Here is a 21,583-nt window from a genome sequence, read left to right as displayed (position 1 = left end):
TCGTATACGCGCCCCTCTTTTTGGATTCTCCGCTATTTATCTAAACGTCGGCGTGGTCGCGGGTGGAAGAAGCTGTCTGCATTTCCGACTATGATCGAACGAGATTTTGTCGAGATTGTCGGAGTCAAATTCAAGAGACACGCGCCGCAGGAAGTGTATTAATCTTGCAGCTGCATTTTGTTGCCTCCGGAGATTTATCCCTCGGAAGTTCTCAGTGTCTATCATCTTCAAATTTGACAAGTTAACATCTTTCATTCAAAAGCTGGTGGAAGTTTGATTTTGGAAATTCGTTTGGAGAATTCTTTTAATATATATAGGTGAAATCTAATTTTATAGAAGAACACACGTATGGATAGAGCATCCACGTTTTCTCTCTTTTTAAAAGGATATATTTGTGAAATCGTGTTTTGGTGTCTAGAAGCGTTTCACGGTAATCGACCTAATATGTTACCGTTGAATTCTCCCCAGAACTGGGTTCTATTGGACTTTGGAGTTTTCCAGATCGATCCATCTTGCATCTGCTTTTACTTCGCGATAAATTGAAGGTGAATGTACGAGAAAATCGGGCAAATTCGAAAATCCGGGTAAAATCCACTCTTGGAGGGAATTCAAGAGTAACGTATCACGTCGAGCGTGGTGAACACCGAATGTACAGAGCTTTTGCTGAAACGTGTTTCTTTTTTTTTTCATCATTTGTTTCACGGGTATCAATACTACTATAAGGATAACGTATAAATAAATAAATATTTGTATTCCGCTATATTCATACATTATCGAAACGTTCACGAAATATACCTAGTCTTATACATTTCGACCCTTGTTCTTTATTTAACTTTCAACTATGAATCAATATTTTATTTTTTAAATTCGCATTTATTATAAAATTCTACATCGACCAATCAGGAAAACGTCGATTCATCGTTGAATAATTCATCATTTCTTGTTGAATGAAATGCAATACTAGAGATTGTTACGGCAAATATAGTAGTTGTCTTAGACTTCGATGTTTGATAATTCTGGGTATTTGTTTAAGGATTACACAATCTCTCCGATATTCCGAGCTTCCATCCTAGGAAGATTCTCCAATACACTTAACCTTGCATTAGAGATCGTGGAATTATGCTTTCGAATTAAAGTCTAGCATAGTCAAGGAATGTTGCGCTACACATAGAAATTCATTAGTTCCGTGTAATAGCCATTCAGTGGCATGCATATAAGGTGCCAGTCACTTTTATGCCGGTGATTTATTGCGATCGCATTTTGAGGGACCCGTGAACGTAAAAATGCACACTTTCACTCGCCGGCTGTTTTTTATCGCGTTCGAGCATATTCCGAGATCAATTGATCTTATATTACTGTGGCATGGGCGCATACTCTTTCAGTAAAAGATCACCGTTCTTCCGACTCCAGATGAGTGACAAAGGATTTTTAATTTTACAATGTCACAAACTCCATATTTAGGATATAACGTTAAAAAATATTTCGAAATTGCATAAATCGTCGGTGTCTGAATGTTGATTATGTTGATAACGTATGTTGGAGGATTTTGTCCATTTCAACCAAGTTACAGGAGCTCGTATTTGCGTGGAATTGTAAAACGCTCCATGCGTACATTTAAATTAAGCGTGACAACAAATAGTGCACTCAATGAGCTAAGACTCGTGTAAAACATGGCAAACTCTTTATCGAGAAACGTGAGATATTTTAGAGAATTTTTTAGATACAATCACGCGCATCGCTGCACACAATTGCGGCACGTAGGAAAGAAAGCGAGGTTACGAAACACAATCATATCGTACAATTAATTTTGAATGTGGCAACTTTGAAATTGTTCGGTTTTTGCTTTTCGTACAGTCATTAAGGTTTCCAGGCTCCCTTTTACATTAAAAAAAGTGCGTCGTCATTAGCCTCGTAAACTTTCACCGCAACTAAAACCGCTTACTCGTCATATGGCAGCTAATGAATACTACTCGTAAAATAAAATTGTACGCCCACTCGTTTATTTCTTAGACAGCAATCACGTATTTCGATTTAACGTTTGACAAATATCACTGTGAAATTTCAACGGATTGATGATATGTACACATATATATCAAAAGATGCGAAAACGTTGAAAAAGTGTTTCCTACGTATTGAGTCCTCTTAGAAATTGTCCAAATAGAGCAGTGGTTTCCTAACAAAAATTTAGGAACCGATGAAAAGAAGCGTTCGCTCTATTTTCACAAACCCGTTCCTGGATTCCGCGTGCCTCACGATTGAAGATTTTTCGCCCTCGCCAGATTCGAATCTTTGCATAATGCCACCGATGATAAAATACTCCCCTACCTGCAAATCGAAATCCCGGCGTGGCCGTATACGTACGTAGATATATATACACGTACGTGTACTCGGCGATCTTCTTCGCTAGTATAGGAGAGAGGGTGTCTGTAATCAAAATGCAAAACTCTTCGGCTTTCAATTGCATGGAATATCGGAATATCCGGGGCGCGAAGTGGATATCGAGTTACCCCGGACACGGTGAAAAACTGCACGTCCCGGTGCATGAAATTCCTCAGAAGACGGCTCGGTTCGCTTTGCAATTTACAATCGCCCGGTCTCGGGAACAGATTATCCTACGTTCCATGCACATCGATGATACACAAAGGGAGAAACGTACGCGGATGAAGAGAATTCTTTCTTGCTTCCCATCCTTGCGTTTATTCCTGTGAACGGAATAAGTAATTCGAGAAAGTCGAGGAAAACACACCCTCGACCCTCGACCCTCGACCAAGTCACCCGACGATTCGGCTGCACTCGTACAAACCGCTCCCCCAAACCTCGTCTGGCCCATAAAATTTCACCCGGCAATTTGGGAAATCGTCCAATCGCGAGGGATGAATGAATCATAAAATACGATAGGACACGGTCCCTGTGATTACCTCGGGAAAGATTTGGTTGGAACAATGGTAAAACTTGAAGCTCATCTCGCGGACGTAACGTCTCTGAATCTTCCAGGATGACTTCACGATTCCAGCTTCCTATGCAAATTCTCTGTGACTCGTAGACGGCGTTCGTTCATGGTAGACAGTAAACGGTCGTCTGCTGACAGGGATTGGGACAAACGGAGGGCATAGTGTAAACGCAGACAGGTGGACACACCGTGGGGCAGATACACGGTGACGGTGACGGTGGACAAACTCTCTTCGTTTCCGCGGGCGGCATTACGTCTGGACGATTTTTTCTCATCTCTTTCATCAAGGCCAATAGTTTCTGTACATTAGCCATTCTGAGCATTAAATTGAATTCGTCGCGTTTGCGTTTTCTCGCCTTTTTTGTCTGCGTCGCCACTCCCACTAATTTGTCCATGAGATCTTTGCATCGACAGATCAAATTGTCAGGATAAAGGGGCGGGATGATCGTCAAGCTGCCCCAACAGAAGGATTCCAGATCCATGGTATTTAATTCCCGGAATTGATATCGATAATGGTCGTCGGTTTCCTCGCGTGCGTAGAATGCTGTTTGTATGCTCGTAGGGGAATGTACTTCGGTTATGATGCATTTACCCAAGTAACTGATGCGTATGTAGAGCTCAATGGTGGCGTCGGTTGCTTGTAAATCCTCATCCAACAGAACGAACGTGCCGCGTGTCGACCTGGACGATTAACATAATTTTGTTCTGTCTTTACTTTTTTCTTAATTCAACCGCGGAGAAAAGCGGATTCACAAGCACCTGTCAGGCGTCTGAGCCGTATCAACAAGCGTTTCTGCATACTTAGAGAACGACGAAACATTAGGTATCTCTTAATTCGTGTCTCGTTAATTCGTGTATTATACTCGAGAAGAAATTGTAGCGCAGGAAATTTCACTAAAACCAGTTTAACGTTTACACCACCTGTACGTTTATCTTAGCGAGTAAAACGTTTCGAACTAATCCGAACGAGATAACAAGATTAACAAAGACCAAACAGACACGCGAGATTACTATCTCCTTTTTTCAGGAGGGGAAGAAAGATTTTTCCCGATACGATTCAAACGGTTTTCGATACAAACAAACCGGCTGCTGTTCAAACCAATTCAGTACTACTTGGTATAGCAGTTTTTTAAATTACATTAACCCGGCCGACGTAACATTTGCCGTCCGGTAATTCGTTTTGCCGGCGAATTTGCATAAACGCCAGGTCCGCGTATTTAAATGCATTTACCTTGATATAGGTTCCCGCTCCAGTGCGGCAGAAAAATAACCCTCCAGCTCCTTCCGTTCGCAGAGGTCCTTGATAATACTGTTAAACAGATCGTCCATCCTGACGAGGGCGAATCCGAAATTCCGTCGTGGCTCCAGCTCGAAATACTTGGACACTCCTTTGTACACATACAGCTGCAGATCTACTCCGGACATTTTCTCCTCGAACATAGTTTCCGGCACGGAAAACAGCACGGATCTGCCGCCATAAAATTGTTCGTTCTCGTAATTAGAGCCACGGTACGAACGATAGTCTCGTCGATTCGGCGACAACGTTGTCCATTCGTCATCCAGCATTCGAAACATTATGACAGTCCTCTTCATAAGCGCAGAGTCGAACACGTCGGACCATGGCATGTACAGCTGTTCAATCGTGTCAATATAACGGAATTTAGTGGACGCCGTGCCAAAAATATAGGTTACGTGGATTGGTTTCGTCGAGTAATTTTTACATCGGTGGAGATACGTTGTTTTATTGTAAATATGTCATGTTGGTGAAATATTTATTTATGGAAAGGTTTTTGCAGCTTTTTTTACGAGTGACTTCGCGCAGTGAAGCACACATCTTGGTCATTCCATGCTCTAAAAATACAGATTTTAAAAGAGGAAGAGGAAACGGTGGTATGATACTTTTTAATACTATATGACGTATCCTTACGCTCTTACGTGACTGCTAGCCCATATACTCGCCATTACGTGACCGGCACAGAACGTGTTAGATTTAAAAATTTCAGGAAGATTGCGATGTCGGCTAACCTTATGTACAAGAAGCTAAGCAACCACATTTATATGCGGTTATAGAATTTTACTATAAAAGCTCTTGCATCTTCGATCATCCAAATCGTTAAAATCGTATTTTTAGTCGTTATTATGTAAAAGCTTGCAATTTTGCAAAAAAAAAGAAATATAAAAAAAGATGTTGTAATACGTATCAATCAATAAGTTACTTCTCCACTCTCTAACTCGTGTTCTAAAAGAGACATATAATTGCCACTAAGTGGTAGATGCAACACAGTTGTCGATATATAGTCAGCGTCAACTTAATTGTATCAACCAATCTAATATTACCTTGTATTAAACATAGAATGTCGTCTAACAAACTCGTCCAGGTTCAAGATACCTGCCGTTATACCATCCTCGGACGAAATTCTGTTACGTAAAAATGGGGACAATAGGAATATTTCCTTTACAATCCACGCCTATCGCTATGACTTTTATGTTCGAGTGAAAAAACACATAGATGGGAATCGTCACAACACGGATGACGAAGTAGAGGATGCAACATCACAATCTTCTTGAAATATGGGACACAAATTCTTTAAAAACGTAATTTATGAGTTAATTTCCCGTTACGAAAGACGTTTCCGACTCAACTATGGCCAGAAGTAATAACTGAACGTAAATGTACGTTAACAATGAGAAATATTTTTTCTATTCGTTCGTATCTTTCTTAAAGGGGAGGAATAACTTGCCGATTGACTACGTAGCTACATAAACGTCGCGATGATATACAACTTATCTATAATTACTCACATTTTTCACAGCTACCTCCAACAGCATAATTCGCGAGTCGTGCATTACGATCAGGGACGACATGGTATAATGTATTATACGTGTTGCCCGTTTTACGCTTCCCTCAACGAGTTCGCGTGAACTTCTCTCGAGGAGTTTGATTTATCGTCGATAAAGCGTCAAGAGCATAGGGAAGATTCTGAAATTTTTGCTTGTTACAAACTATTTCTTTATGTGTTTCGCGGAGTTTGAGGTTGGAGCGTGTCGCGCTTTCCAATTCTGCGACATCGCTACCCTCCTCCTCCTTCGCCGTTCCCACCGAGATATTGGTGCTTCTTTCGAGAAATAAATTCTATCCAGTAGCGACTGTCCGCTAACTTCATTTCCCTGTTCTCCCAGAACAATATACCGAACAAAGTTCCGCTGCAACCTAGTCTAATCGCGTTCGGATACACATAAATGGTTAACAGACAGCTTCAAGGAACTTTTATCGGACATGGGATCCGACGAGATATCGAACGAAGGATAAATGGATTTTGCCAAAGGATCCGATCTGGAGACTTTGAAATTCACTTCATCGATCTTTCAATCTCTGCTATCTGCTTTTTCGTCTTTATCCTTCGTTCCATTTCTCCCCTGCTTGCGTTAGATTAAACGAACGTAAATTTATGGTATTATCGATAATGTCTAGATGGAAACAACGGCTCCATGTCGATCTCTTTTCTCGACCGTACCGCTTTTTGTGCCCGTTGCATCCGTGAATTGTTTGCAGCACACTGAAAGTGCTCGAGAAACAAATCCCGGTCTCTGGTTCGGTAGGTGGGAACGCCATTAAAAATATTTGGTCGAAGGATACGGAACATCAGGGCGTGGCGTGGCAGAAAATAAAACAACAGGAACAACAATGGGGGGAAAAAAGAGCACGAGGTAGAAGGAAGGGGCACCGCTCGAGGGCGGAGAAATCGTATTAACGACGGAAATAGCGAACAGCCGAGGTAAAAATCGGCGAAACACGAGCAATTTATAGATACAGCGAATGCGCGAAAACACGGACGCAATTTATTGGCCATGCCGAGAACGATCTTACCCTAAAAGTAATATCGTAAATCGCGCATCAGTTCAGTCGTTCGGACTACATTCGACGTGGGGAAAAAAAATGTCGTAATCGCGCTCTTCCAACGAAGGAAGTCTAGTAAGCCGAAACGCAATAAGCGTGGCGGCACGACGCGGATGAATATGACGTAACACGCGTGAAAAGGAAAAGCTAAATGTCGTTTAGCGCGTCCTTTTTACCGTTAATTCGTCTGCGATGCAACGAGGCGCATCGCAGAGAAAAATTTCACAGCGTTTCGTCACATTTTCGCATCGGCTTTTCAAAGAACTGTTTATTACTATGACACAAAAGAGGAGAAATTAACAATTATTAGAATATTAAGATTCTTACGCAAAAATAAGAATGGCGTGTCGCGTGTATCTTCTTTTTCCTCTAAAAAAACATTTACTCTTTTGCCTGACTTTGTCCCATCGTAGTTACGTTTTTACGTATCATTCAAAATATCCACTCGCCCTTTTTCGATAAAAATGATGCACGCCGATAAGGAATTCAACCGGCACCCTTCATCTGATCGATTAAATAGATCCGCTAATACCCGGAAAAAAGCGAGAAGTTCGACTTGTGAGTGACGCTATCTGACGCTTTTAATCGAGCTACCATAAATCGCTCTTTCAGCGGGCCGCCGTTTTCGCGATCGCTAATGGTGGCCGACGATAGGTCGAGGAGCGAAATATAAATTGCTGACACGGTTAATTCAGCCTTGACGCGGCGATTGCGAAATAAAACGCGTTCCCTCGGTCTGATTGAATTTGAATTGAATAGGAGCGTCCTGATTACGTAAATTCGAGGTGCTCGGTACTCGGAGATAAGACCTATTTAACGTTGATTCTTTGAGAACTCGAACACCCAAAGCATGTAAAAGAACGCGATTAAACGACGAATTGAATTAATTATAGAACACGGATCGTCGAATCGTCGAACTTTACCTTAGTTTCGACAGCACCGGCGATGAAAGGATCAACCAGCCCGTTGCAAACCTTCCGCGCGACAGTCAAGCTTAACGATTATACCGTGGTATTCGCGTGCTAATCGTCGCATGTCGACATTTCGGCAGATTGCACCCGCAAATCATACCGTGCAACATCGCGATGCAAGTATGAGGCGGCTGCTGCTGATCATTCGGTCGAACTAGCTACGTCAGTGGGCATTTGGAACGAACGGGCACTATTGAAACTGACAAATTGCTCAAATTTCAGTGGCACGGCAAGAAGCTTTCGAGAGTCAATGGACAGGGTCATGCGATTAATATATAGAAATATTAATATGTGGAAATTTATATTTCTGATATTTTTTCGGCGCATCGTATATGCACAAGGTGCTTTCGAATTGATATTTTACGAAGCTGATACGTGAAGCAATAAATAAAAGTTATTCCTGAATAAATCGATGCTGGAAATCATTGAGTACATCTAGTTTTTGGTACACATACATGTATCGTGTTTATAACACAGCTGCTCGCACGCAGATTTGCCTGCACGGTATTTGTTTTTATAGCAATTTATGCTTATTACCTTCTGTTTGAACATCATTTAGGATTTGAGTATCGAAAAATGCTTAAACACGGGTTTGTTTATCTTTAATGACAAGTTTATTTCCTGTATAATATATAATTCTAAATCCCGCAGTTATTGGATATACGGTTATTTTTTCAGAAAACAACTTACCCCTTTTTCATTCCCATAAGGGTTCAACTTCGAAAAACGCTCACATACGTGCTTGTTTATTTTCAATAAGGATTTGTTTACCGAATCCCAAATCTCCAGCTTCAGTGAACATAGAAGTAGTTACAGTTATCATTCGAGAAAAGAACATATATATAACCCTTTTATTATATATGTGCATCATATATGAACAATACATACAATCATACATATTTCTATACAGATTGAATTTCGAAAAATGCTTACATATGCGTATGTAATACGTATACAATGTAATGCGTATACAATATGCGTATTTGCCCATTTTTAATGAGAAGTTCATATGCTGAACTTTACGTGACCAATTTTAGCAACTCGTGGAATGTGGCATTCTTTTAAAAAAATTTTACCTCATTTCTACCCCGTTGGGATTACTATTTCCAAAATTCTTATCACATGCCTACGTCGCATAAGTAGTATGCTGTCCAAATTTTACGTTTCTAGATACAACGGTTTGAGCTAAGCGTTGATCAATGAATCAGTCATGTGACATATATTATAATGTGTTTTATACACTATTCTGGTTATTAGATAGTAAAACTGCATGTCGTAAGAATACTATAACTTTAATAAGAGTAGAAATGAAGCATTAAATAAAGATTTCAACTTGATTCACTATTCAATTCACAAGCGAACTTTGTTTCGATTGAATACTACTAATTGATTTGCTGGAATCATGCAGTGAGAATGCCTCATGCAGAGGCTCCATTGATGCATAGCTCCATTTCAGTTTTGATTCATAAATGCATTTCAAGTGCTTCAATATTGGCACTCTGCGCCCTTTTTTCTTCTCACAAATAAAAAACGTTTCAATGGATATCGACTTTAACTCTTCGCAGTGAAAGAAAACTGTGGACCTGCTGAGCATCTTGACAAAAGATCAATTGTTACACTGTTTTGAAAAATGGGAAACGCATATACAGCGTGAAGATGTAGGGATGGAGAGTACTTTGAGAAGAGACACAAAGACTATTTTTATCGCACCAGTCCAATTTAATACTAGAACAACCAGTTTCTATCGTATACTGAAATATATTGCAGATATAATTTAGATAGATATATTACAGGTAATTATAGTTGAAATAGTATATTGACTATATATAATCAAGTTCTAATCTCAAAATTCTATAGGGATTAATTTTTCCTTTAAATCATATATGTCATTAATATATGAAAAAACGTAGCAAACTACCTGTCTAACAAATTTAGTAATTCTAATATTAACAGTCAAAATAGTATCTATAATGTACAATAAAACTTTCTCTTGATATATCTCCACAAAATCCTTCAAAACCCAGTTCTAAATAATCTCCCAATCGAATCAAACGTGCCATTGATTGTTCGAAGTTCGAATACCTTTATTGCTCTCGATTCTATGCGTATGCCGAAGCATTTTCTAGTGAAAGAATGAAATGTCAGAACACTCGTCATCCCGGCCGTCATTTCCGATCGACCGGTGCAACTAGAGCGATTGCAAATTCGACTGATGCTTGACCTACCTTCGGCAATTAATGCAGTCCAAATATTCGGCAGTCCGTGCTTTCATAGGCTTATGGACTCGTGAATAATGGTAATCGCGGTCGCGTAATGCGATAACAGAGAAATTCCGCCGATGTTTCTTAAACGACGCCAAATTCCAAGCTGCTTCCGGCTTAATGAGCGCCACTCGAGCAACAGCTGCTGCTGCTTCAAAATATTTGCGCTCACGAGTTTCACCGTTGCAGACTGTATCGATATATTCACATAGTCCGACGACGCACTTCAATTATGGTAACTACAAGTTTTGCACGTTCAGACATTCGATGTTTCGTTCAAAATTAATACAATTTAAAAGTGCACCCAAATAGCTAGCATACATGGCACGTAATATAGCTCTCGTGCACAATAATTACGAGAAATATATCGTAATGTGCTAAAACACGGAGGCTTAGAAGGATGATAATAGTTTATATGTATATAGCGATACTCGTTTGACTCTACTTTCAATCGTAGCCCTTTCTAAAATAGTAGGTTAATGAGAAAGTAATGTGAATATAGAAATTACTTAACTTACTAACGTTTCTCTTTATATTTCTTCTATTTAAAGAATTCTTCTATTTAAAGAATATGTCATATTTGGAGAATAAGGGATTTTTCTTACAAGGGATCCTTCTTATAAAACGATTTTATCATAAAGCGTCACGTATAAACCATTTGAAAATGGTTTTATAGTATAATCAAAAATCTACATTATTTTACTTCCAACCAAAACCTAGTATTTCTGAATTTTCAGTTAGAACAAAAATCGAACCATGTTTATTCACAGCATCGATGTAATAAATAAAAAAAGAAGAGTGAAACGCGCTGTCGTAAATAATTGATAAGCAAATATCGAGTAAATCGGTTAAAAAACGCTAGCCAAGTTAATCCCGTAGAACATCGATCGAGGGAGTCGCAGGTGTACGAGAGATCGAGCAACAACGGACCAACGTCCACAGCCCATGGAATATTTTTTCGGACACGATTAATAGAAGGACCCGTTGGCCGAGCAGCAATTTAAAACCACAAGAATAAAGCTCAGTTGGCCTCGCTGCTCGTAGGTACAGTCTAGGCAGAAATAAACAGTGCAGCCTGCCTTGTGTATTTAAATAACACATAACACTGCTTTTTATGTTTGGCTCCCTAGTAAAACGTTAAATTGTTCTGCCAAGTAGAACTTCAATGGAAAAGAACTGTGTTTGTTCGTACTCGTTATCGAAGATAGACATGCAATGAATCAAATTGAACCTATTGTAATGTTTCCCAACGTTTTTCAGAGCCCGCTTTCCCAGCCATAGAAGAAACATCTTTAACCCCTTAACGTTCCAATAAATTTGACAAAATCCATTTGAGATATTTTTCTATTAGTGCGCTGAAAATCCTCAATTAAAAATGTTAAACTACGACGAACATCCAGAGAACACTTTACGACCCCCAAAAAATCTATTTTTTCTTTTTAACATTTATCACGACGATATTAAAACAATTGTATTAATAAGCTGCCAGACAACGTATCGTAGGACAATATAGCTGGATTCTTAGGACGATATTGAAAACAGAAACTGAGGCAAAACCCCGCATCGTCCCATTATCTCTACACGCAATAAACCATTCCAGCCAGCTCCTCCGTCTCCGGTCGTCGAGCTTCTCCACCCCTTAGCATTTCCTCTTCTACATTCGTCTCTTGAAAAAATATCAGCCGTTCTCTCGCTACACTCTGGCTTCTACCGTCCACAGTTTCTCTTTCTTCGAATAATTACAGAGCCATGCAATTCGTCTTCCGGTGGCCGAGCTTTTTTAAACGGGACAAAGATACGGGATGTAAATTAGAGACACCGTGAGCTTTCGTGATTAAGCCGCCGCGCCGCACAAGGATGGAAAAGGATACTTCGATCTACGAGAAAGCGAAGCAACTCGGTGAAAACGAAGAAGAACGTGAGAACTTCGTTCGAGTACGTATTGGTGACGCGTTTGAATCCGATATGCTTCATCGGAAAGAATCCTACAAATGATTATTCGTATTCAATTCATGGTTCATCTTGGCGAACGAATCTAACCTAGTTTCTTCGTTCTCTAATTTAGTAAGGACGAAAAATCAATTATACAGGTTTCGGAATTCATTCCTGGTTTATCGTGCCGTGTTCTCGCGTTGGAATTTCAAACTTCTTGGTATCTGCCTGATGTGTTTTTATTCGCACAAACTTCACTTTTCCCTATGGTCTGATGTTATTCCTTTTCCTTTTTAAAGAATTGCTGGTTGCTTCTGCAGTTACTATTGCTTCTACCGTCATTGCGTTACTTTTTTAACGTTTTAACCGTTCTTCGTGTCCTTGCGTTGCTACTTCTTCTTTAATCCAACTTGTTATTATAGTATCTTTTATAATGTCCTTCTTTTTATGGCAAGAATTCCATTTCTTAGTTTTACACTTTTCTATGGTTCTTCTGTTGTTACGATTTCCTTTAGAATTTCAAACCCTTGCTTTTGTAAATGTAGAAGATTCCTTTAAATTACAATTTCATCGCGATGAAGTGAACTTCAATGAAAATATTTACTGGTTGGGGAACTGTAGAAGATGATAGATTATTTTCCATCATTGATCGCAGACGGATACGGTCCATGGAACTAGTTGCAATGAGAAGAGAATCCTTAGAAATGTGGATACAATAGCCAACTATATATGGTGAATGTTGGAATCGATTTTGGAGAAAGTGACTACCTACTAACCAATAGTGACCACCTACTGACCAGTAGTGACCACTGATTGACCACAGAATGGATGTTGCCCATGCCCAGTAGTTGGGATGAAGGAGTAGTAGTGATAGTACTAGTGGTAGAGGAGGAAGCTCCAGGCACTCATAGAAATTGAAGGCACAGGAATTATTTAGAAGCCCGTGTGAAAAATGTGCTTTTACTCATCCATCCTTCCGTGAACTCCCGACGAGTGACGCTTAACCTGGAATGCACCACCACCCTGCCATCGTCTAATGTTTCACTGTATTTTCGGATTTGAGTCGACTATTCTTTAATGAGGTACACGAGGACATGCACAGCTGTAGAATTATCGATTTCAAATCTTGATTCTCACACATGCAACGATGATTGCAAATGCTGCATTACTTGCTCTCTTACGTTAAATTAATGTTATCTATTCGCTTGAGTACTCTTACATAATTGTATTATTATATATAATAGTATTATTAATGAAATTCTTCAGTCGCCAGAAGTTACCACAATCGCAATGAATTCGTTTACATGATAATAGCAAATATGATGATAAAGAAAATGATGGAACTTTACAAGCAAATTTTTCAAGCTATATAAGTCATCAGAGTACGGTGTTTGACGTAAAGTTGTAAAATTACAAAGGAGAAGTTCATTTGCCAATAGCCAAGATCAAGTGAAGCGGTTAAACCTATTACTCTCGAAACTAAGGAAACAATAAATTATTAAATACTGTACAAACATTATAATGACCGATAAAGTCAAAAATTAAAATTTATATTACGTTGAATCGATAAAAAGACAAAGTTCCTTAGATAATGCTTCAAGACCTTATTTAAGACTACTACATAAAGCACACTTTAGTTGTGGTTCACTCCTTATCGAGAAAAGTAGGATGCTATATATGACCCTGGGGAACCGTGCCTCAATCGGTATCGCTACTTGCTACTTTAATTCGAACTTGGCCATATCATAAAAGCTAATGTTGGTACATCGATTCATCCTACTAATTTTCTCACCAAAATCATTCCCCATCAAGCGTTCAATTAGGAAATAAAAATACGGTGATGAGGTGGGCGGGGGGGGGGAGGTAAAAATCGGTAGCGTAAGCAAGCCTGGAACTTTTTCAATCGCGTTTCAATTTCCCCGCGGTAAAACGGAGTTTAAGGATGGAGGGGGTTTATAAAACTCGTCGGAAATCAGAATGCTAAACGGACCGAAAAGGACTTACTTAAGCGATCCGAAAGCGAGGATTCGCCGTGGCTTTAAAGATAAGACCCCGGAACATCGAAACGATCCGACCCTCGTCGTTCCGGCGCGTAACTTTGAAAATCGTCCCGACGTGAAAGAACCGCGACACGGAGTGGGAAACGCGAAAGCAACGCGCGTGCAACTCTCGAAGCCCGCCGGAATCGATCGAGCCCGTTCTTATTCGTTAGAATGGCTTCTGCTCTTACTCGTCTAAAGAAAGTAATAAGAATCTCCGCCGAGGAGGATCGACGCGAGGATTTACAGCGAGCCAATCGTTTGCCCGTATAAACGTTTTTCAAATATACTGCCGAGCGGGGAACGTGCTGGGCCTCCTCTTGGCCAATAACAATATATATTTCCGCCTTTATCAAAGCTATTTGTCTTCGAATTGAAAAGCCGGGAATGAATTCAGAAAGGGCGGAAAACCTATGCCAGGAGCGATCCCGAACGACAACGGAACGATCTCTCTTTTCTGGCCAGCGTCGAGACGCTCGATTTACGACTTCTGGCTGTGAGACGTCGTCGGATTTATCTTCCGCTTCACGCGCGCGGATTAAACAGGCTAAATAAAGCATCCCGTATACCAGGGAATACGGTTAAGGAAAATTCATTTTTCACCTGAAACGTTATATGGCGCGTACGTGAGAAAAATTTAGTATCTAACCGCGAAAGGCTCAATCTTCACATCCTCCAACTACCGAGGATCGCAATTCGTCTTGGGGACACATTAGCTCGTGATATATCCGAATAAATAATTTCTGATCGATTCCGTTAGAATGAAATTTCATTTTAATCATCGGGCTCGAAGCGGTTTTAATTCGTTGTAATCGATAAACGTGATACGTTTCGAGTGGTAGACTGTAGGAAAAAAGATAAAAGATAATCGAACGATGGAAGGATTCGAGGAGTTCGCAAAGATAATTGAGTTAAATTATCGAGGTGAAGGGTCGAAGATGATAAGTGGAAATGTTAAAATCATTTTCCTATTTTCTATTAAAGGCTGCTAAATATTAAATCTGAAAAATAAATTAGCGAAAAGAATTGTTCATTTAATACCAACTCGATTTACTCTCATTTGCGAATTGAAATACTACTCGTGAAAATGATTTCTTGAAAAGCTTAAGACGTTCCGTTTAAAGTGAACGTATCATTATACGTACCTTTATACGTGTCTTCTATAATTTTATTCAATATATATGTATTATATATGTATTCAACGTTTCCTCAATGATTACATCATACGATAGTAATAATCCAGCGCAACATATTCCGCTGAAAATGTTCTTGACGTTTCGACGACGGATCAAGCGATCGGCAGTGAAAACAATTTCCGACAAAAAATCGCATACTCGCCCCGAAGCAGCCTTTTGCTTCGAATGAAGCTGACTAGTTCAAAGCAAAAACAGGTAGCGGCACTTTTAATTAATACACCCGATACTCGGCTGACGTCTTCATTTTCCGTGCGTGATATTTGCCTGGCACATGGTAAGCAGGTCACGCGAATGCGAACAGTTCGCGAATCGCCTTTGCGTTAAGTCGATTAGAAACGTGTACGGGTATGTATGTTCTCCTTTGCCATAACCGTGTCACCAGTTTATCGAATATATGCCGCGGTGGCAATTCATCCGCGAATGACTCGTTTCAGTTTCAGCCAATATTTCAACGTCCCTCGTGTAAAGGACACTCTAAAACGTTCCCAGGGTTGCAATAGTCTCTACGCTCGTTCCCGCAATTTATGAAAACGACGTTCAACTGGAAAAAAAGATCGGGCAGAAGAGGACGAAGCGAACGATTAAATATCGCACGAACAATTAAGTTTCAGCAAAGGAAATGAAAGGGCGGAAAAGATCTCGGTGGTAGATTGTTGGTTGGCAAGGAAGCGTTTAAATTCTGGGACACGCTTCACCCCGAGAATCGTAAGGGATTCTAATCAAAGAGGATCTTGTTCGCCAGCTAATTGAAAATCAGCCACCGCAGACTAGATAAACATTTATTACGCAAACCTCTGACCGCCGAATAAATTCAACGAATCCTCGATCGTTACTGCGTTTTACAAACAGACTGACACGCAGAGTTGACCGATGATTTATCGCGGGGATAAAGTGGATTAAATTAATAAACGTAGACTCGAATTTCCCCTTCCCACAGTCAATAAATAATAAACCTTTCACTTCCTGGCTGCAGCTATTAAATCGTATAATACAAACTTGCCAACGAACGAAACGGCCACGTTTGCTGGTCGTTGCAATATGTCGCCACGTAAATGTTGCGATTCTTATATCACTGTATCTACATAGTTATAGTCTCTATACATAGAGGATCGTTCAAACTAGTTTCACTCGATAAACGTTGGAACTATAATTTAGATTCATCGACTTCATCGTTGCAACGAGAATTGTGAAAAAAGCGACATTTCTATTAACGCATACGCGCGTTTGTTCCAGATGAGACGGAAATTTGAAATCGCAGCCCTTTACTTCCTCTTGCTGTCGATCACCTCCACTTACGTCGTCTCTGTCGCCGGTTACAAGGTGAGTATCGAAGCCTCTGTGTGTTACGTGTACATCGTTTAACATAATTATCATGGCCTCGACGTTCTGCACGAAATCGCTTACCCGGGGAAAGAATAGCATGGAAACGACGGAATCACGTAAAATCGTTCCGTTTCACGCTAAGCCGTCAGCCAGGATAGCCTAGCCATTCGTCTGCCACGAAAACGCACAATATTCTACTGAGCAGATTTATGGTTCAACCTCGTGCACCCTTCGAAATTCTTTTTCCCGCATCGTCGCCTTTTTGCTCTTCGCGGTGCACGAAGTTATCGACGTTGAAGGCGAGAGCTGAACGCAGGTAGACAGGACGAAGAAGCAAGAAATTACCAACAGCTCGAATACTCGAAGGAATAAAAAGCGTGTGGGTTTGTTTCGTGAAATTCGACCAACAACGGAATAACGGTGATTCATCGTTTCCTCCGTTTAATCCTATGTTTAGTTGGCCCCTCGCAAAGGAAAAAAATGAATCGAGAAGATCTCTGGAAAATGTGCCCATAAGTTTATGGTAAACATACATACATATATACATTCCGTCCGTTAAAACATTCACTAAAACGAGACATAAGTCTCAAATATTATTAGAAAATTATTAAAACATCTAAGAATTATTATCTCGTTTAAAATCTTACATTAACATAGATAACACGTTATAGAATTTTAAGTATAGTATAAGATCATCAAATACTTGAATTCTTGTTAAATTCTTATTTATTTTGTAAGTATAAAAAGAACAAAGTTGGGAAACTAAAACTAAAATTTCTTATCTTATGCAGCCTTTCTCCACGAATCTCCTCGATTGTTGTGAAGGAAAATATTGATATAAAGTATATTTAGTCTATACCTCTTACACGTGTCCTTTCAACTGTTCCGTCTGTACCGAATGTGGTCAATTACAATGGGATTCTACTGCAGAACTTCCACAAAGGATAGGCAAAGAATCGTCAGGACATTGTCAAAGGTATTCCGCGACCCAATGCCCCAGCGTATTTCAACATTATTCACCTGACGACCCGCTCTTCGAGCAAGAAATGGCATAACCGGTTCCTTCCAATAGATTCTAGCGTACAGTGACCTATTTACAGTAACGGTAATAATCGATCAAACTCAAATATGATTCACTAAAATAGCGTGCATTCTCTATGGCAGCAAGTTATTTGGAATAATGACCCGAAAGTCAAAATAAACGCGACATATGAAATGTGTGCTGATATCAATCATCACTAATTTGAAATTATTTATGCTTATATATATCAATGGAAACTGTGGTTACATTCGTGTAATATATATACTAGGTCATAATAATTTCCGAAAATATACAGTTTTATCATTGTCGTTTAGATAAATTTAGAAGGAATAAATTTACTTCTTATAGACGTACAGAGTTAACAAGGTACTTTTAGACAATTTTTTAAACATTTTACTTCCACTTAATTTTCACGTTTTCCTAATAAAATACGCTCGTACATAGATGACGTAACGTAAAATTGAATGTTAAAGATATTCGATTATGTAGAATTTAGGATTGCCAAATTACTGAGCTCAATTCAAATCGCACTAAAATGGTGTAATCCAAATGGAATATCATTCAATTCCAATCCTGAGCTACTTAATATGTAATATCAAAATCCTCCATAAACTATATCAAGACAGATTACCCTAAAATAAGACCACGAATCGAGCAATTTCGAAATTGAAGAATTCATCATGAATTATCTCGGAACGAGAGACGTATACTATGTAGAAACGATATAGCGCAGTCGTAAATTAAAGCTGGGGTTAAATTAGGGAGGATTAAAACGCCTATTGATGTAATTACAGAATGGTACGCGTTTTGTAGATGAAATTTAATTTTTCGTCTACGAAAGTTATTTGCAAATTAATATTCTACTCTGCTCATATTTCTGTTTTAGACCTATACTGTGATTGTGGTATTAGAAAAATTAATTTATATTTGTTAAAAAAAAGCTTTTGCAGAAGACAGAAAGAAACAGTTCCAAGTTGACATTGCACAATTCTGAACGAAACTCAAGATCCTCGCCTCTCCAAAAATATTTCCAATTACATGCTTCATCACTCGAAACTCTAATTCCCCATAAATTTTGCAACCATGCTATATCATTTTCACAATTTCATAAATCCTTCTAAAATCGTAAAACCGCAAATCGACCTTAGGACCGAAGAATTCCCAGAGAATCTCGAAGTTAAGAAGCTGATTACAGACTATCTTAAAGTCCAAAGATCCGTCATGAGATCAAAGTATATCGACTCATCTTACAGTATACTGAGATGGTTTACCCTCTAAACCATATCATGGTTGAAGGCCACGTATTGTTTGGGTTTAGGAACGTTGAATTCGGAATGACCGAAACACAACCCTGGGGGTAGATTAAGATGAGTCTCTCGACCACTAGGTAGTCCATGACAAGTTCTTAACCCTGAGGCAGTCCAAGAAAGGTTCTTTCAACACCGAGATTGTCCTTGGCAGTCCCCTCAAGCCTGAGATACTTTCTGGCAAATCCCTCGACTCTGGATTCGCCACGAAGCCCTCGATCTTAAAGCGATCTGTGGTAGGTCTCTCAACTCTAAATTGATCCAATTTGAATCCTTTGACTCTGAGACAACCTCGGTGTTATCAATTCATATCGCGTTATATTATCAAATCCATGCATTAGAATGACATACGTTGTCCTTCTTCCTTCATCGTTAGAATAGAACAGCGGGATAGCAGAATAGAATTTCTTCGCTACTTTTGATTCCCTAGAGAATCTAGTCCAAGTTATACCATATAATCCGTTTCTCAAGTTCTCTCCTTCTATCGGAACCTACGGAATCACAGCATGGACATCTGACTTGCCGTCATTGCTGCACGAACGGCTGTGCTGACCATTCCGTTAATGTTGACCGGAAGTGTTTGTTCTGATGCATGTGCACTAGTATGCTAGACACCACTTGTCTCATGGATCGTGTAGCGTTGTAGTCCAACATAATTGTTGGCGTGCCAGAATTTACTCAACGCATAGGTGGTTGGATCGGTGCCGGCATTTGTCCCGTGTACGTCCTCCAACATGCGAGGATAATTCGCTTCACGGCCTGAAGCGGATTTGATTGCACGACACCCATGATAAATGTAAATGCAAACAACGTCTGACAACTGAATTCGAGCGCTGCAAACTGGCTAATTTCCATAGCTGGTTGTTCTTCTGATTTCGATCCTAACGATCTTCTCAGACAACTTTCGCTCGACTGCGTTCCATCCGCAAATAATCTTCTCCCACTGCTATTACTCGTGGTTCGTCCGAGTGATATAGTATTATCAATTAATTATCGTCCTCGTTCAAGAAGTTTCAAGCCCACGGTAAACACGAAACGTTCGTACGCGACATTTCATTATCTCAGGCGAAAATAATGGCACGGTAATTTCGTATAAGGGGCGTACTTACGAGCGTTTTTCGTGGCAAGGAACATTCTGCTGTTACTTCTAATACCCGAACTAGTTCCCTCCAACTTACCTCTTAATGAACGTCTAAACGTGTACCTGTAACACCTTTTCGTTATATTCGCTTCAAGTTCGCCTCTTATACCGATTACTTCTTTGACAAAGAACTGAAAATTTCCTCCAACGAACGTTCGAACGAAATGGAAGGGTCCTCCACTTTCGCGCGATAAAATTGCACCGATTTTCACGAACGTGGAACGTATTGTTAAAATCCCGATACGCCGTCGGCTGCACTGTAATCAATGGCATCGGCCACGCTGACAGCGTTAATCGATAATCCAAAATAACACGCGTTAATACGGCAAGTCGTGGAACCAACGAAATAGCTGGTCGTAATTGGATCGGACACAGTGTCGGACGTATCTACCGAACGTGTGAATGTATCCTTGCCTCGAGCGAAATCGTAATTTTTCCAAAACGAATTGGCTGTTTGCGTTCAGGTGATCGATTTGATAAAACTTCGTAGAAGAGTGTATGAAATACGGCTCGAAAGTTGAATGGTACGAGAAACAGAAATCGCTAGTCAGATCTCTAATTTGTGTGATAAATAAAATGTACTAAGAGGCACATCACTCGATGAATTCGAGTAGTGGTACAGGATTTATTAGGTGTCGTTACAACCAAGATCTTTCTTCGGTGGTTTATTTTTAGATAATTACATTGTGAAAGTCTAACTTTCTGCGGTTAGACGCGCTTAATATTATCTAGCATGCAATCGATCAGACGTTGTGTAAAAAATGTTATAAATCAAATATTAATTCTTAATAGGTAAAATAGAACGTATACTTGAATAAAATTTAGCCATTTAATCGATCTTTACGTTGTCGTTAACGGACACGATCTTTTTGTATCATGATCGATATCGAAATGGTCACAATATATAATATAATGGTTGCAATATACAACAATAGTTACATTATCTGTATTTTTCTCATGATGAAGATAAAATATTAAAATTGAAAAAAAAGTTGAAAATACGAAATCTGCGGGGTGATGGCACGAGGAAGAGACGAGTATGTTTAGAAAATATGTTTAATGAAAAAAGCAACGGATCCAACGTCAACCACAAGAACGAGAGAAGCTGCTTGAAGTTTAATGATTCTTAAGGACGAGTTCTCGGACTATCTAAATTAATTCTTAAAGTTCCCTCCCAAAAAGTTATTCTCCCTAGCGGCCGGTAATTTCAGGGAGTAATTGAAAACACCCGTTCCGTGAATGAACAATTTTAGGCGACGCTAATGGAGATACGGAATGCCGCGGTGTCCTCGTAAATTTCCTCGTGAAATAACGCGGTCGCGAGAATGAATGAATCCTAAAACTACTCATATTTTTCGATGTCGTTCTGATATTTCAGCTTCGTATATTAACCCCTTGCTGAACTTCCGAGTATCCGGCGAGCTTGACCGATCGCTTTGAGATCTCCGCCAACCAATTCCTGTTTTCTTTTTTGTCTTTTTCTGAACGATGCGACAACCAACCAAACTATATCCTATGGCGTT

At 39.7% G+C, this 21,583-nt stretch overlaps 2 protein-coding genes across 3 annotated transcripts in view; one reads left to right on the top strand and one right to left on the bottom strand.

Moving 5' to 3' along the window:
* Nucleotides 1–21,583, top strand: part of LOC100651536 (follistatin-related protein 5) — a 46,790-nt gene that overhangs the window by 16,618 nt on the left and 8,589 nt on the right. For both annotated transcript variants that reach the window (XM_012314586.3, XM_003399476.4), the window contains exon 2: nucleotides 16,481–16,567. In XM_012314586.3, the coding sequence (XP_012169976.2) occupies nucleotides 16,481–16,567 (87 nt within the window). The remainder of the gene's footprint in view (nucleotides 1–16,480; nucleotides 16,568–21,583) is intronic.
* Nucleotides 218–6,419, bottom strand: LOC110119773. Its single transcript, XM_020865998.2, has 3 exons — nucleotides 5,753–6,419; nucleotides 4,182–4,582; nucleotides 218–3,631 (listed from the first exon to the last, which is right to left on the bottom strand). Exons 1-3 carry the CDS (start codon nucleotides 5,813–5,815, stop codon nucleotides 3,055–3,057), a joined length of 1,041 nt encoding a protein of 346 aa, XP_020721657.2. The 5' UTR covers nucleotides 5,816–6,419; the 3' UTR covers nucleotides 218–3,054.

The sequence above is a fragment of the Bombus terrestris genome, chromosome 12 (assembly GCF_910591885.1).
Source record: "Bombus terrestris chromosome 12, iyBomTerr1.2, whole genome shotgun sequence".
NCBI lineage: Eukaryota > Metazoa > Arthropoda > Insecta > Hymenoptera > Apidae > Bombus > Bombus terrestris.
The sequence above is the reverse complement of the archived record's forward strand: the minus strand, read 5'-3'. Positions and strand labels throughout refer to the sequence as shown.